At 33.9% G+C, this 18751-nt stretch overlaps 1 protein-coding gene across 2 annotated transcripts in view; it reads left to right on the forward strand.

Annotated features, from left to right (window-relative positions):
- CNBD1 (cyclic nucleotide binding domain containing 1) overlaps positions 1–18751 on the forward strand; it is a 581166-nt gene that overhangs the window by 336405 nt on the left and 226010 nt on the right. For both annotated transcript variants that reach the window (XM_030937987.1, XM_030937986.1), the window contains exon 5: positions 3744–3889. In XM_030937987.1, coding sequence (XP_030793847.1) covers positions 3744–3889 — 146 coding nt within the window. The remainder of the gene's footprint in view (positions 1–3743; positions 3890–18751) is intronic.

The raw sequence follows: 18751 nt of genomic DNA on the forward strand, positions 1-18751 counted from the left end.
TAACACAGTGACTGAATTCTGGGGAGCAACAGATAAATCCATAATTGCAGTATTGACCCAAATACCTCAGAAATATATAGACCAAATTGGTAGAAAACATACAATACAAGGAAAGATACAGAAAATTAGAATAATAACCAGTAATAAGTTATAACGTAGATCGTGGTTAAAAACATTTTCAGGAACTCAGAAGAGCTGGAGAGAGAGAATGTGGAACAGCAAGTATCAGAATAGCTGATAAAACAACAAGCCCAAATGCAAGTAATAGTCAAGTGTTTAATCACTAACTGTGAAGGAATAAGCAAGAATCTCAAACTGGAGGTAGCACTGACCTCATGTTAAATCCACTGTGCCCTGTGAGCGTATGCACCAATTACGGGTCAGGTAGATTATTACTAACATAATGACTATCTCACTGTTGAGGGAGCTCTGAGCAAAGACTTTTGCAGTTTTATAGACCTGGGGGTTGGGGTGAGGTCTGGGGAAAGGTTAGAAGTGGAAAATGCCTGAGTGCTGAATGAGTCCGAATGCAGAAAAGTGTCTTCAAGATCCTCCAACAAGGAGAATTCCAAATGGAGGGCCTGGACTAGGAATGCAGATGAGCATGAGAGCATGGCTGGCCAGGGAGCCGAGTTCTTGAATGCAACTCCCTTCAGAGATTGCAGTGCACTGGCCCTGTAGCCAGTCTGGTGTGGGGAGGGCAGCTTTCCCTCAGGAGGCCTGCCAGCTAAAGTCTTTATAATGGCTTGTGGTTGTACCTGAAAAATCACAAAAAATTTTTGACCATGGGCTGAAACTCTCGAACATACAATTCAAGGCCAAACTGAACCCTGCTACTTAGTTTTGTCACTGACTAGATATGAGATCTTGAGCAAGTTATTTAACAATTCTATGCATGAGTTTTTCTATTTGTTGAATGGGAATATGCTTGGTAAAGGAAGTATACTGATATAATATATTTTATCTACAGAAAGAATATCAGACACATAGTGTTATACATTTGTTAGCACTTGTTTAGATGTATACATAGGCACAAATACACATGTATCCATGCATATATATATTATGAATATATCTGATGTACATATATACTATTATACATTTTTATTGTATATGTGTTTATATATATACACTCTTAAACAAATGATTTCTGTACCCAACAAATGCACATACACATTCTTTCAGATTTAAATGAAATATTTACAAAATTTGGCCATTTGATACGCTGCACTTCATCTCTGTGTCAGTTCACTTCCCATTGGCTAGAATTCAGTCACATGGTGACAACAGAATGATTTTGAAGTGCATTCTTGCTGTGTAACTGGAGATAGAAGGAACCCATTTTTGAACAGCTAGCATCTCTTCTGTAGTCTGCCTCTTTCTAGTTACCAACTACTATGCATACCCTTTTTCAACACATATATTAACTCTTTCACCAACAGAAAAAATAGAAAGTTTCACTAGTTACGCATTTCAAAGTCCAGAATTTTAGAGCACATACCCTCCTCCCCATCAAGAATGAGTATGTATATTTCTGGTCTGCTAACATAAACACCAGAAATATGGTTATTTGTTGCTATCCTCTTACACGATACACAATAGCAGAGCCAGGAATAGGCTATTACAATGAAAACTCACACTAAGAAAAAAGGAAGAAATGGAAACATTATAGCCATTGATTCAGAGCAACATTGCTGTTTTGCTGGGCTAGTATTATAAAAACCTCCACCCTAGCAGTACTGGAAGTTTTAAAAATTAGATCTTAGATCTGCTTTTTGGGAGGAACACCTGGCTCCACTATCTGGGAGGTTTTCTCTTATCTTTTGAGCTGGTGGACAAATATAACAACACTGGAGATTATGTTCCCTTTGAAGGGTGAGGAGTGTGGCACAATTTCTTGTGGCTTGAGAGTTCAATAAGCCAAAACTGTTTTTAGAGCATAATATTAGGTATTTCAGTGGTATAGATGCTTCAAAAACGTAATAGAATTTTTATCTATTTGTTTTCAGTATCTTCAATGAGGCAGCAACCAAAGCTAAGGTTTTGTTGTAGACACTGTTTTTAAGTCGTTTATTATTTCTGTGCTTATTCCTTGTGCCCATCTCTCTCTTAATGGAGGCTACTTTAAGGCCTTCTAAGAAAGTAGGCTTGGATGGGGAGGCCAAACTTTTCATCAGACCTTTGCCATAGGGTTAAGCGCCTTTATTTACTGAGAAGACTTTCAAGTCCTTTCTTGCTACATGGGATGAGGAAGTACTGGGCTTTTTATAACCATGTCCCACTTTTCTAGAGCCTCTCTATTCCCTTTCTTTTATACTTGAAAACTTATCAACTTGAATCAGTTAATAATATATTGCTACAAACAAGCAGCACTAAGCAAACAAAACACAATAACGTTCTGGCTCTTTCCAGCTACTTTCTATGAAGTAGCAAGTTTTCTAGGCACTTGATCTGCTTTATAAATTATTGTAGGCAACTGATAAATGTATTACCACTAAAATAAACAAAAAAAGAAAACCTTCTATCTTTACAGCCTGTGATAGTATTTCCTTGCCACCTCCTGTTTGGCTGCTAAGTCAATGGCACATATTTTAGGTTTTGGTTATGATATCATGCCATTTCTAATATGAATTATTTGTTATTGCATCTGAAGAACAAATTTGTAAATGACGTTATGTAGGGAGCCAGTTTTCTCAAAACTATTTCTCAAGACTGTATACTAAGCTAGTATCTTTAAACTTTGTTTGCTACAACCCAAAACAAAAAACACAATTTATATCATTCAATAAACAGACACAGATATAAACCTGTATGCATACACATGGATACCAGATGGGCCAACACTATGTCATATCTAAACTGGGACTATCACTGTCAAACCCATATGTGTGGTATGGGTATCTGAAATTCCCTTTATGATGTTAAATTGATTTTTCACATGAATTTTTAAAAATTTGCTTGAAAACTGCTGAGTATTTTGTATTTTGGTATTTTTATTAGAGACAGGGCTTCACCATGTTGGCCAGGATGGTCTTGATCTCCTGACCTCTTGATCCACCTGCCTTGGCCTCCCAAAGTGCTGGGATTACAGGCGTGAGCCACTGCGCCCAACTAACTGCTGAGTATTTTGAAATGGTATTTATGACAGCTGGGTTAGTCCTTTGAGACATTAGATTGATAGGAATTTTATATCCTGAGTTAGTGTTACATTTATTAAAGAGTTTTAATGATTAAAAATATATAATAAATACCATGTATTATATGATAATCATATTTCATTTAAAAGTACATATGTATCTTTTCACTTACAATTTATCCCCTGTAGTGTTAAAGTATATTTCCATTTGATCTATAACAAATCAAATGGAATTAACAATAAACAGTGGAAACAACATTAATCTTTTTAATATCTGAAAGAGGTCTTTATTATTATTATAATAACTACTGATAAGAGATGCAACTTTACAATCAGAGTACTGAGTTTTCTTTTTAAAAATGATAAAGGCATTGTGTAATTTCCTAAAGTTTAAAGTATTGTGAAAGTGCATCTTAATGTTGGAAGGGTAACAAATCCTAAAGTTGATTAGTAAAACAAAATATAATAGCATCACAGTTCTTTTTAAAAAAAACCCTAACTACAAAGAAAATACAAATTTGGAAACTTAAAAATTAAGGATCTGTTTGTTTCTTTGCATTTATGCCATACTCTCTGAATTTACAATTTTTTTTTTTTTTTTTTTGAGGCCCATTCACAGGACGCCATATGAACATAAAACTGTGTGGAAGTTCCTAAAAAGAATTCCAAATTTAACCTCTCAACTAAATGATAAGCATCTGAAAACACTTAGTAAGACCGTCTTTTCTGAAACCTGGTTGAAAGGCAGCACAGGTAATAGACTAATGTGGGAAAAATTTGGCGAGCTAAAATGCAGGCCACTAGTTTGAGTTCTTTATCATTATTATGCTTAAAATTTCACTTGACAATTTCAGTTGATGTGGTAAAAATATACTATTTGGATGTATTTCATTTGTAAGTTTATAAGTAGTGAAATGAATAACATCTCACATTTTAGTACTTAGAGTTTAAGATATACACTAGTGTTTCTCTGCCTGGAGCATGACTCAGAATTACTCAGTGATCACATTGAGACCCATATTGTTAGGTTTAAACATCAGAATTTCTGGTTCAGTAGGTATAGGATGAGGCCTCAATTTCATTTATAATACCTCAGGTAATGCCACCAGTGCAGGGACCACACTTTTGGAACCAATATCTGAGATACACATTTAGTAACAATATAGTGTTGATTTTCATAGGTGAGACAGCAGATGGTCAACATGATTATTTGACTGAGTCAGGTACTAATCCAGATATAGGGAAAAAAGCCTCTCTGGATAGATTTTCATTTCCCAATTTTAGTTTTTGGTCCCTTCACAAAGGACTTAGTGGATATATTAATAGACTTGTTATATTTTCATTATGGGGGTAGGCATATAATTTGATACATTCTTTGTGTCAGAAGCATCCCTTTTTGTTACTCAGAAAAACAAATGAAGGAAGATATTGCTATTATTATTCTCCACAGATGAGGACCCCTGAGGCACAACACAAATATCACACAGAATATTCTTGCTTAGAATCGAGTTTCAACACACTTCAACCAATTCTAAACTTGTTCTCTGTGTATTATGTCACTGTTAGTACAAACTGGTTTATCAAGATCATGACATTTAAAACCTAACTGGAATTTTAAAGAATATATGTCTATTGAAATAATTTACATATTTCCAGCATTTTCCCTCAATGATCTTCTCTCATAATTAGTTCTATTTAATCTGTGATCAAGCATTGAAAAATAAATCAAAGGAATTTTAAAGGGGATAAAATAATTTTGAAAGGGAATAAAGGACAAACATTCAACATCACTTTGCCATTAGATTGAGGATAGTAATTAAAAATTAGGCCGGGCATGGTGGCTCAAGCCTGTAATCCCAGCATTTTGGAAGGCCGAGACGGGCAGATCACGAGGTCAGGAGATCGAGACCATCCTGGCTAACACGGTGAAACCCCGTCTCTACTAAAAAATACAAAAAACTAGCCGGGTGAGGTGGCGGGCGCCTGTAGTCCCAGCTACTCGGAGGCTGAGGCAGGAGAATGGCATAAACCCGGGAGGCGGAGCTTGCAGTGAGCTGAGAACCGGCCACTGCACTCCAGCCCGGGCGACAGAGCGAGACTCCGTCTCAAAAAAAAAAAAAAAAAATTAATTTGTTTTATAAATCGCTGAAAACATATTTATAATGGTAAAAAATATGGGAACAACCTAAATGTCCTTGAATAGAAGATTGGCTACACATATTTTGATATATCTATTCTATAGAATTCTAAACAGTGATTTAAAAGAATGAGCTAGATTTATATGTATTGTTATAGAAACATTAAAGACAGTAAATAGAGCAATTGCAAATTATATTAATAACACATTTATGAAAAAGTCTAAATTTATACACACACACACACACACACACACACATACATACATGTATCTTTTTAAACTATACAAGTGGGTCCAGAAGGACATTCCAAAAATACATATTTTTAAAAATTGTTGCCTTAGTAGAGGGGAGTGAAACTGAGGGGTGATAAAGGGCTAAAATTAACTTTATCCTACATATATTTGAGTTCGTTTTATTCTCTCACAGTAAATGTTCATTTGTTAATATTTGTAATTATACTTTTTTTTCAAACATTTTCAAAAATTAAAATTAGAAACAAACATTTAATTCTGATGGCACCTTAACTCAGGTGATTGATGATTAAAATATGAATTTTCAATCTTTCACAAGTGTCAGGCATTCCAACTTGCATTTCAATAGGGTGTACTTTCAACACTTAAAAATTAGGAGTCTCTGTGTTTACACCTACCTGTGTCAAAATCCCTCTCAAGTTTTTAAAGCATTTAGTTCCGACAGCTCAGATCTGTTTCACTACCAAAGAAGTCAACTCATTAAATATCTGACCTTTGTAGATTTCTTTGTTCATCCAATTTAATAAAAAGGCCCAACTAGGTGTCTGTCTCTCTCCTTTTTCTTTATTCATGTATGCGTTTCCCTCCCTCTGCTGTTATTTAAACTATTCCCTCTAGTAGCCCCTCATCACCAGGCTGCTGACTTTCAATCTGCTACTGGGGCTTCCATTTCTCTGGTGCAATTCCACACAGCTGTTTGTACCTTCTGGTCTCTTTTCTGGCCACTAGTTCTTAAAGCCTCATTAAGAAAGCTTCCTAAACTTACCATTATTCACTAAACCTCTTGCTCATTCAGTTTTTATAAACAATCAAACAGTAACAGGAAAATAATATTATACTTCTAAGTAGTGAATAAAACACCTTATGTGTCTCTAAGTTAAAATGCTACAAAAATATGATTACTATATTATTATTTACTGACTATATTAATATTACTATATATGAGTACATATATTAAAATTACTGTATGTAATATATTTTACATTTAGTCATCTCTTCATATACATGTGTAGGTAGATATAGTTTACTGAAGTCAAATGGAAGAATTTTTCATTAGATTACATTTTTATGGCCTGAACTAGGGACATTTTTATGATTAATAACCTAAAGCTCATGAAAACTAAAAGAACTGCCTGTTTAGTTACAACCTGTAACAATATCCCAGATCAAATTTTTATTATCTAGCTTTATGTTAATATTAAAACCCATTTCTGTAAAATATGTTTTTCTCTTTTATATCTATGTCACCTTTACTGTTTTCTTTGTGTAGTCCTTTGTCTTACAGTATTATTTCTCTTCTATTTCTTTCATTTTATTTCATTCTGAACCCACTTTTGTGAGGTTGTATCTCAAAAACTCCATAAGTCCTCATTTTCATTAAATTTTATATTTATTTTTAATGCTGAAAATATTTTTATGTTACTAAACTTCTAACATTTCTTTAACCTGCATATGTTTTGTTTTCTGTTGTGGTTTATATTTTATTTAACAACTAAAAATATGGTAGCTAAATCTCATGAAATATGTAGTGGGCGTCTTTTCTAGACATAAATTAACCATAATTCAAATAATTTATTCTTATAATAAAAGAAATAAAATCTTTAGCTGAGATTTAGTATAAATCTAGTCTTTATGTAGACTGATCAAGAGGAAAAGGAGATCCAAGAGAAACCCAGGAAAGGAAGGCTTCACTGCTGAATTTTACCAAACATTTTAAAAAGAATTATTTTTACATTCTTTTACATTTTACAATCAATTATTCTTACATTCTTCCAAAAATTGAATAGGAGGGTATACTCCCAGACTAATTTTATGAGGCCAGCATTACCCTGACACTAAAGGCAGACAAGATAAATGAATTCAGTAAAATTGCAGGATACAAAACCAACATACAAAAATAAGTAGTGTTTCTCTACTAATAAAATATTCAAAGAGGAAAATAAGCAAACAATTCCATTTACCAATAACAACAAAAAATCTAACCAAGGAAGTGAAAGACCTGCAAACTGTAAAGTAGAAAATATTGATAAAAGAAACTGAGAAAAATAGTAATAAATAGAAAGCTGTGCTTTCTATGCTCATGGGTTGAAAAAATTAATATTATTAAAATGCTCATACTAGTCAAAGCGATCTATAGATTCAATGCATTCCCTATCAAAATTCCATGACATTTTTCACAGAAATAGAAAAACAATTCTTAAATTCATATGGAACCACAAAAGAACCCAAATGGCCAAAGCAATTTTGAGCAAAAAGAACAAAGCTAGAGGCATCACACTCTCTGATTTCAAAATACATTGAAAAGTGATTATAATAAAAACACAAGGCAATGGCATAAAAACAAATATGTTGATATGGTAAGGCTTTTTGTATCCCCATCCAAATCTTATCTTGAATTGTATTGCCCATAATCCCCCCAAACCCACATGCTCAGGGAGAAACCAGGTGGAGGTAGCTGAATCATGAAGGTAGTCACCCCCATGCAGTTCTCATGATACTGAGTGAGTTCTCATAGGATCTGATGGTTTTATAAGGCGCTGTTCCCACTTTGCTTGATTTTTGACAAAGGTGCTAAAAACACTCAGTGGAGAAAGGACAGTCTCTTTAATAAATGGTGTTGGAGATAAATGGTGTTTGAATTTATAAGTGATGACTTACAGTATCTGTAGAAGAAATTTCTAAGCAACAAAGTGATCAAGATATGGCCTGGCTATTTCTAACAACCTTGCTAGACTTCAGATTTGCTTGAGGCCTGTAGCCCCTTTCTTTTGGTCAATTTCTCCCTTTTGGAATGGGAATGTTTTTCCAATGCGTTTTTCCCATGCCTTTTCCCCCATTGTATCTTGGAAGTAAATAGTATGTTTTGATTTTATAGGCTCATAGGTGGGAGGAATATGGATTCAAACTCAGATAAGACCTTGGACTTGGGACTTTTGAGTTAATGCTGGAGCAAGTTAATACTTTTGGGAATTATTGAGATGGGATAATTGTATTTTGGAGTGTGAGATTTGGGGGCCAGGGGCAGAATGATATAATTTGGACATCCCCTCCAAATCTCATGTTGAGATATAATTCCTAGTGTTGGAGATGTGGCCTGGTGCAAGGTTTCTGTTTCTTGGGGGTGGATCCCTTGTAACTTGGTACTGTCCTCATGATAGTGAGTGAATTCTCACAAGAACTGGTTGTTTAAATGTGTATGACACCCTCCCTTATTCTCTCTCCTGCTCCTTCTCTCTCCATGTGATGCGTCTGCCTCCATTTTACTTTCTACTATGAGTAAAAGCTCCTTGAGGCTTCCCCTGAAGCTGAGAAGATGCCAGCACCCACCATGCTCATACAGCCTGCAGAGTCATGGCCAATTAAACATCTTTTCTTTACAAATGACCCAGTATCATGTGTTTCTTTATAGCAATGCGTAAATGACCTAACACATGCTGTATTATAGAAACTCATAACTTAGATATAATGAACAAGTTCAGATACAAACTATCATAGTTGACTCAAAAGAAGGATAACTTGAAGGATAACTAAAATAATGTATTAAATTGGTAATTTAAAATATTCTCACAAAGAAAATCCCTGACCCACATGGATTCATAATGAAGTCTGTCAAGTATTTAAAGGAGAATTTATAGCACAAGTATTGAACAGTTAAGAATAAAAGTTAATTTATAAAAATGAAATTAAGAAATTCAATTCAATTTGCCAATAACATCAAAAATATAACTTGCTTAGGAATAAATTTTACAAATGAAGTGCAAGACTTGTACATTGGAAACTATAAAACATTGTTGAAATAAATTAGTAAATAAATAGAAAGTAATTCAATGTTCATAGATCTACATAATTAATATTGATAAGATAACAATACTATTTATATTGATCTATAGATTCAACACAATCCCTAACAAAATACCAATTGCCTCTATTTGCAGAAATTAATAAACTGATCTTAAAATTCATATAGAAATTTAGGGGATGCAAAACAGTCAAAACTTTTTTGAAAACAAATGATAAAGTTGAAGGTCTCACACTTCTCTATTTCAAAACTACTACAAACCTATAGTAACATAACAGTGTGATATTGGCATAGATATATATATAGAGAGATAGATCAATGGAACAGACTGAGTCCAGAAATAATGTTTTAACGTGATAGTCTATTGGTTTTAGACAAAGTTGCCAAGACAATTCAGTGGTGGAAGGAAAACTCTTTTCAACAAATTATGCTTGGAGAACTAAGATGCTAGATAATGAAGGTAGACCATACACACTTATTTATTTACACCATACACAAATATTTACCAAATGTGAATTGAGGATATAAATGTAATAATTAAAACTATAAAACTTTTAGAAGAAAACTTAAGAATCTTCATAATCACAGGTTAAGCCATGCATTTTTACACATAACACTGACAGTACAAGACACAAAGAAAAAATTGAATAACTTGGACCTTATAAAAATTAAAATATTTTGAACTTCAAAGAATAGAATCAATAAGGTAAAAATGCAGCCCTTGAAATGGAACACAGTACTTGCAAATCATATATCTAGTAAGAATCTCATGTCCAGAATGTGAAGAACTTGTAAACCTCAATAACAAGAAGACAATTAACCGAATTTAAAAATGAGTATATTAGCTGAATAGATACATTTTCAGAGAAGATATAGCCAATAAGCACATGAAAATGTCCAATGTTATTGTCATTAAGCAATTCCAAATAAAAACCACAATGGCATACTACTCCATCCCCACTATCATGATTAAAATATAAAAGAAAGTATTAGGTGTTGATATGGATGTAGAGAAGTTGGAACTCATACATTTCTCTTGGGATTGTAAGATGAAGCCACTTTGTAAAACAGTTTGGCAGTTCCTCAAATATTAACCATAATGTTACATTTGCCCAGTGTATTAGTTTGTTCTCACATTGCTAATAAGGACATACCTGAGACTGGATAATTTATAAAAGAAAGAAGTTCAATGGACTCACAGTTCCACATGGTCAGGGAAGCCTCAAAATCATGGCGGCGGGTGAAGGGGAAGCAAGACACGTCTTACATGGTGGCAGACAAGAGAGAATGAGAGCCAAGTGAAAGGGGAAACCCCTTATGAAACCATCAGATCTCATGAGACTTATTCACTATCATGACAACAGTATGGAGGAAACTGCCCCATGATTCAATTATCTCACACTGAGTCCCTCCTACAACACGTGGAAATTATGGGAGCTACAATTCAAGATGTGATTTAGGTGGGGACTCAGCCAAACCATTTCACTTCTGGCCCCTCCCAAATCTCATGTCCTCATTTTTCAAAACCAACTATGTCTTCTCAACTATCTCCCAAAGTCTTAATTCATTTTAGCATTAACTCAAAAGTCCACAGTCCAAAGTCTAATCTGAGACAAGGCAAGTCCCATCCACCTGTGAGCATGTAAAATCAAAAGCAAATTCCTTACTTACTAGATACAATTAGGATACAGGCATTGGGTAAATACAGCTGTTCCAAGTGGGAGAAATTGGCCAAAACCAAGGGGCTAAAGCCCCATGCAAGTCCAAAATGCAGCTGGGCAGTCAAATCTTAAAGCTTCAAAATGATCTCCTTTAACTCCACGTCTCACATCCAGGTCACACTGATACCAGAGGTAGGTTCCCATGTCTTGGGTGGCTCCACCCCTGTGGCTTTGCAGGATACAGCCTCACTCCCAGCTACTTCATGGGCTAGTGCTGAGTGTCTGCAGTTGTTCTTTTCCATCACATCATCAGGCTGCAAATTTTTTGAATTGTTATGCTGTTTTCCTTTTAAAACTGAATGCTTTTAACAGTACCCAAGTCACCTCTTGAATGCCTTGCTGATACCCTAAATCATCTTCCTCAAGTTCAAAGTTCCACAGTCCTCTAGGGCAGGGGCAAAATGCTACCAGTCTCTTTGCTAAAATATAGCAACAGTCACCTTTTCTCCAGTTCCCAACAAGTTCTTTATCTCCATCTGAGACCACCTTAGCCTGGATTTTACTGTCCATATCACTCTCAGCATTTTGGTCAAAGCCATTCAACTAGTCTCTAGGAAGTTCCAAACTCTTCCACATTTTCCTATCTTCTTCTGAGCCCTCCAAACTGTTCCAACCTCTGCCTGTTACCCAGTTTCAAAATAGTTTGCATATTTTTGGGTATCTTTACAGCAGCACCTCACTCTACCGGTATCGATTTACCTTATTAGTCTGTTTTCAAGCTGCTAATAAAGACATGACTGAGACTCTGTAATTTATAAAAGAAAGAGATTTAATAAACTTACAGTTCCATGTGACTAGGGAGGCCTCACAATCATGGCAGAGGGCAAAGGGGAAGCAAGACACATCATACATGGCAGCGGGCAAGAGAGAATGAGAGCCAAGAGAAAGTGGAAACCCCTTCTAAAACCATCAGCTCTTGAGAGACTTACTACCCCAAGAACAGTATGGGGGAAACTGCCCCCATGATTCAGTTATCTCCCACCAGGTCCCTCCCACAACATGTGGGAATTATGGGAGCTACAATTTAAGATGAGATTTGGGTGATGACACAGTGAAACCATATTACCCCAGAATTCCACTCCTAAATACACACCTAAGAAATGAAAATATACATTAATGCAAAACTTATATACAAATGTTTATAGCAGTATTATTCACAGTTGCCATAATGTGGAAAAAGACCAAATTTCCATCAATGAGTGAAGGAACTTTTAAAAAGTATGTACATATCATTATAATAGAAAATTTTTGGTGAAAAAGTGATGAAGTACTGATATATGCAACAATTTGTGTAAACCTTGAAGCCATTATGATAAATAAAAGAAGCCAGTCACAAAAGGCCACATGTTTATGATTGCTTTTATATGAAATCTTCAGAATAGGCCAATTCATCTGGACATCAAGTAACATAATGGTTGCCACCTTTGGGACATGGGGTAAGGGACATTATTGCTGATGCATAAGAGTTTCTTTTGGGAATGATAAAAATATTCTAACAATAGATTGTGATGAGATTCAACATATCTTTACATATGCTAAAAATCAACAGAATTGTGCATTTTAAAAGGGTGAATTTCATTGAATTGCATCTTAATAAGCCTTTTTAATAATTGAGGTAAAATTCATATAATGTTAATCTTTTAGAGTGTACAATTCATTGACATTTAACGCATTCAAAGTATTTTGGAACCATCACAGCATCCAGTTCCCCCAAATTTCTACCATCCCAAAACGGAACCCATTGCCCATTAAGCAATCACTCACCATTCCCCTAGACCCTGGTAGCCACTAGCCTGTTCTTTGTTTCTATGGTTTTATTTATTCTGAACATTTTGTATGAATGGAATCATACCATATGTGACCTTTTGTGTTGAGTTCTTTCACTTAACACAGTGTTTTCATGGTTTATCTGCATTGCATTATGTACTTCATTGTACCTCATGAGCTGTTAATTGTTCCTGCAATAGCTGAAAATATTCTCTTATGTAAGCTATTTTTAAAAATGCTTTCAAAAACTCAATTGGAGACCAATGGACACCACCAATGCAAGCCAGCTCCTAGAGATCTCTCTGACTGAAGTCAATTTCTTTTAATACATTTATTTAGTATGAAAAGAGAAATACAAAAGATATTTTAAAAATCCACTAGCAATGGGTTAGCTGAGACAAACCTTTTCATGAAATGATTTAAACAAAGTTAAATAAAATGAAAAATTAGCATATCAGAGACATCAGTATGCCACCGTTGAATATATCATGCATGTACACTAAACAACTTCAGAAATAAGATTTACCTGTGTTTTCCCACTCCCTTCAGAAAGCAGCTTTGCATAATATACTGTGTGGAATTCTGTCATATGAGAAAGAAATTTATTTCTTATAGATTTTCTATAATCTCTTATATTAGAGTAACAGTATTTTATGATGTGTACATTTCTTTTACTACCATTAATCCTTTGATAGACAGTCCTCTCAGCTGTGCAGGACAGAGCTCACTGTCCCTTCTTATGTTTGAGGTCTCTGAGTTTCAAAATCTTACTAGCTGTACACTAGTGAAGGGTAGAACCAAGCCTTTTGAGTCTGGGTCTTCTGAAGCCAACCTTTAGCTTTATTTTACCCTTTTCCATGAATTACATTTTTCAATGAATAAAATTAAACTACAATGTCAAGGAACCACGTCTATTAACATGCATCATCAAACAGCCTTCACTAGAATAATATGTGACGTTAATTGATACAGGTTTTGATGGGTAATCTAAAATATCTTTGCTGAAATGCTGGCTTATGGCTATTGCTTTTATGATCTTTTCTACTGTGAGAACAGTCTTGCATGGTGATGCTAATTCTCTCCCTGTTATCTGTTATCAGTAGAATGGCTCTTGATGTAATATGTCCTTTTTATGGCACTGGCCTGAATTTAATGTTCAATGTAAATTTTAATCTTTTAAATATCTGCAAAATAGACTCTTTTTATAAAAGTGGCACAATAAGAGAGTTAAGATGATTTTTTAATGACAAAGGAAAATAATATGTGTTTATTTTAAAACTTAAAATAGAGCATTGAAAAATGTGATTATATGGCACATTATAAATAGACCAAAAGTCAAAAGAAGATGTAAAATAAACTTCTAATAAGATGTATTGGCTAAAAATCTTGTATTTTATGGGAAAATGAATCAAATTGTCACTCAGTTTTGTACCCATAAGGTGATACAGTTTTATCCCCATGAAATTGGAGATTTAGTAAAATTGATACATTTAGGATTAAAATGTGATATGACTTAATATTAGAATCACAGCGAAGATTTCAGAAAAATATTTTGAGTTATTATGTACTTCAATCAAAATCTAAGCTAGACAACAAACATGGAAGAAATAAGATTGCATAAAATTTGTTGGTGTATTTTAAGGTAGGTATTTTTTAACAAGTTTTTTTTTTTAAGTAGCCACAGGGACCGTTAAATGTTAGTGTCTGAAGTAAGTTAAAATAACCTTTTCGGCCGGGCGCGGTGGCTCAAGCCTGTAATCCCAGCACTTTGGGAGGCCGAGGCGGGCGGATTACGAGGTCAGGAGATCGAGACCATCCTGGCTAACACGGTGAAACCCCGTCTCTACTAAAAAATACAAAAAACTAGCCGGGCGAGGTGGCGGGCGCCTGTATTCCCAGCTACTCGGGAGGCTGAGGCAGGAGAATGGCCTAAACCCGGGAGGCGGAGCTTGCAGTGAGCTGAGATCCGGCCACTGCACTCCAGCTTGGGCGACAGAGCGAGACTCCGTCTCAAAAAAATAAATAAATAAATAAATAACCTTTTCACTGGAGAGAACCAAAGGTTTGACTTTAATAGTCAACAATTCACATTTATTATCAGAAAGAATGACTGAAGAAACCAACAATTTGAAGCCTCATATTATTGTTTATGTAGATTAGTATCAAGATTAACTGGCTTATACTAGAAATCTTGAAAAGCCAATTCATCTGGTTATCCAGGTATGTATTTTAAAATCAGTAAAATGTGGAGAAACCACCTGGACTTTATATGTCTTAAGAATTGATATTTAAAAAAAAAAAAAATTAAAAGACCTCTCTGAGATTTTTGTTTGTTTTAGTAGAAGGGCTTTTCATAGCAAATTTTAAAAGCTTAATGGTATACAACTTGGAGTCAGAAAAAAACACCTTCTTGTGGTGTTGTAGGTGCTTCAATTTATTTTCAGAGGTAAAAAATTCTTAGCTCTTCCACCTGAATACCTATGGCTGTAAGAACCATAATACTTTTTTAGGCATATGGGGACCTCTTCAACATCCCAAAGCTATTTGTTCCTCCCCGCTCCTAGCAGGGCTAACGCTAACACAAACATGCTCTTGATCTGAAACATAACTTAATCTGCAGTGGTCAGACATAATAGTTACTCAAAAAATAGTTGATACGTGAATCTATGCATTAACTAGTATTGGAAGTAATTTCCAACAATGTAACCTTTAATACACAGTACTGATCTAAAGTTCATTCAGGAACAATATATCTATTGCTAGTTGATAATCTGAAATAGATGTAGTTCATGCATTCTTCCAGATAAACTAATGATTATCATTCAATTATAATGCTGAATTCTAAGGCCACATATCAAGGTGCCATTCTTTTGATCTTCCCATGTAAAAGTGATTTTTAAATTCTTAGAAATAGTCTATTATGCTTGGTAAAGTGTATTCTATTAATTAGTTTTGTGAAAATCTTAGTTATTTTTATATTAAATTGTAGACTTTTGGGAGAAATATATTCAATGTTATTGAGCCTTTTTGTAGTTACTAAATCCTGTGACTGATCATATTTCCTCCCTTTAAAAACTATTTGATTTAAAATATATATGACATTGTTTTGATATAAATTTTAAAACATTGAAATGTTTTAAAAGTAAGGAAAATGGAGCTGAAATTGTCCCCGTATCCAGTATTACCTCCTTGCAAATATATAGAATTTCACACAATATATTTTGTAATTTAATGTTATTTTTGTCTTCATCAGTTTTTCCTATAATATTTATCTTCATTATATTTCATTAACTTTTTAAACAATATTGTCTGTATTTTTGTATGCTCACAAAATAAATCCTTTTAGATAACAAATGAAATCCTTTACTGAAAAAATTCAAAGGCTTTGATTTTAATATGTATTATTATGCATAATAAGAAACTGTTTTCCTTCTCTGGAAATTTTTAATGTAAATGTAAAATATTTGAAGAAATTATAAAAAATAAATTAATCTGTATATATTTTTGAATCTGACTTCAAAATGATACACGAGGCTTAGACATACATGTGTCATTTGATAACTGTCTTAAGTAAATATAAATCAAAAAGCATTTTCATTATTACTTCAACTATAAAAGCACAAATTCAGTAAGTACTTCAAATCTTGGAAGAATAACTTGAAAACTACAATAAGTATTGTAAAAAGTGAGGATGAATGTGACTGAACTTGAAGAAACTGTGGGACATAAATGAAAACAGACTGTTATCAGCACATAGGTCCTCTGCATGTGCATGTGATTGCACAGAGATGTGTAAAGTCTTAGTGATATCAGTATGGTCTTGAAATACTTAAATACCCTTCAAGACAAATTATACCTTCAACTTAACCACAAGTCAATGAATATATCCTATGATAGGATGTCTAAAGACCATGTATATGTATATATAGCCAGAATATATATGCATATATATAGCCAGAATACTCCTATAGTAACTCTTAAGTACACAGTGATGGTCAGCAAGTGATACAATACTAAATACTGACTTGGAGCTTAGCCAAACAGTTGGATGGACAAGTCATGAACAACTGAAATTCATAATTACATTAAATAAGAAACACAGTTTCTAAACTGTCCAATATTTATTATTCATGCTTACTGTTTGGAATCAGGCATAACTACATTAGTTTTGAACCAAACAATGTTAAAATAGTCACATGCTTATACAATTACTTACAGGAATAACAAGAGTTAACTATATTTTAGGTACCTTCACATACTTCTTTAATATTTTGACTAACTAGTGTCTTAATAGATGTCCATTCACTAGGTCATATATTTTACAAGTCTAAAAAATTCATATTATTGTCCTAAAAAACAACAGGCAATAAAAAGGTTTAATTATCATAAATTCCTATAAACTTTGGGAATAAACTTTTGAAGTTAAGCTCAACATTCACCTAATTGAACTGCTAATATTTCTGTAAACACCACTTTTTTTTTGGTCATATAGATATGTTATACTTGATCAATCTTTTTAAAAAGGTAGTACATATTTTCCTATCATGAATACTGTGGTCCTGAATATATATTTACAGTAACTTTTACTTGTATTTTGGATTATTTATTTGTGACAGATTTCTAAAGTTAAAAGTAATGAATAAAAATGTGGGAATATTTTAATATCTCTTGATACTTGTCTACGAATGATAGGAAATGTATCATCCCACTGTTGCATGAGAATGCCATTATTGCTGCATTATAAAGTTTAAGGCTTTGGTAATTCAAATGTTGAAAATCACCCTCTCCCCATATTTGAGAGTCACTGCTGGCTCTGACTGTCCCTGCCAAGCAGGCTGCCCCTTTTCTTTCTCTGTCCTTATTTTTGGTGTTTCCTGCCACTTTTCTGTTGAACTCCAGTGTTCTCTCTTGGGTAATGTATTTGAGGTATGATTTTCTCATACATTATTTTTCTTCTTATAAGTGGATAAGGTGTCTATGAGATGCCTCTAGTCAGTCATTTTGAAGCAGTCATACCTCATTTTAAAAATTAGTATTCCTTTTATTCTAATCGAACACTCTGTAATTGGTTATTTAAAAGATAATTCCAATTTTAAGTGCTCTTCTAAGTATGTCCTAGCCTGCTTTCAAGTGAATTCTTTAAAATACTTTTTCCTGTACTCTGCTTCTGACAAACTGCGTAATTCACTGTTCTTTATCAACCTTCCCAGCTTGACTGAAGACCATGCAGTACTCCATGTTACCTGCTTCTGTGTCTTGTTCATTTGATTTCCTATTATACAAATATTTTTCCTTCCATTATCTGTCAATCAAAATTGTATCTACATTTCAGGATCCATCATAAATGCTTCTTTTTCATGAAGTCATTCCATATCTTTCCCATCAGGCACAATTTATTTCTTCTTCAGACCTTCATATCATTTTAGGTACTCATTTAGGGATGTTTGCCTTGGGATGCTTCTTATAATTATATACTTTGTAATTTCCACAGTACCAGAGGAGTATTTGTTTTTATTTTGGAACAAAGAGTATCAATATTTGAAGGCAGTTTCAATAGAAGCTCTGAGCTCAAAATAGAATGAAATAAATTTCTTTACATCCCTTCCAGTTAGCTGTATAGTATTTACATATTTGCTTTCTTATTCTCAAAATAAATATTCACTTTTATTTGCATATTGTCTTCTACAAGTTATTGCATTATTCTAAGCAAGTTTATTAGACTTGTGTCTTCAAATAACTACTCCTGGTACCTTAGAAGAGGAAAAATTAGACCTATGTGAAATAATCCCATTTCCAGAGGTTCTTTAATATAATAAAAGCTATGAAGAGGCCATTTATTTCTTTGTTATCTTATCTCTGCAACCATTTAGATCTTATAAAGAGATTCCATAAATTAATCCATCTGGCTTAAAATTTATATAACTTTCCTATATTTTTCC

The sequence above is a fragment of the Rhinopithecus roxellana genome, chromosome 9 (assembly GCF_007565055.1).
Source record: "Rhinopithecus roxellana isolate Shanxi Qingling chromosome 9, ASM756505v1, whole genome shotgun sequence".
NCBI classification, from domain to species: domain Eukaryota; kingdom Metazoa; phylum Chordata; class Mammalia; order Primates; family Cercopithecidae; genus Rhinopithecus; species Rhinopithecus roxellana.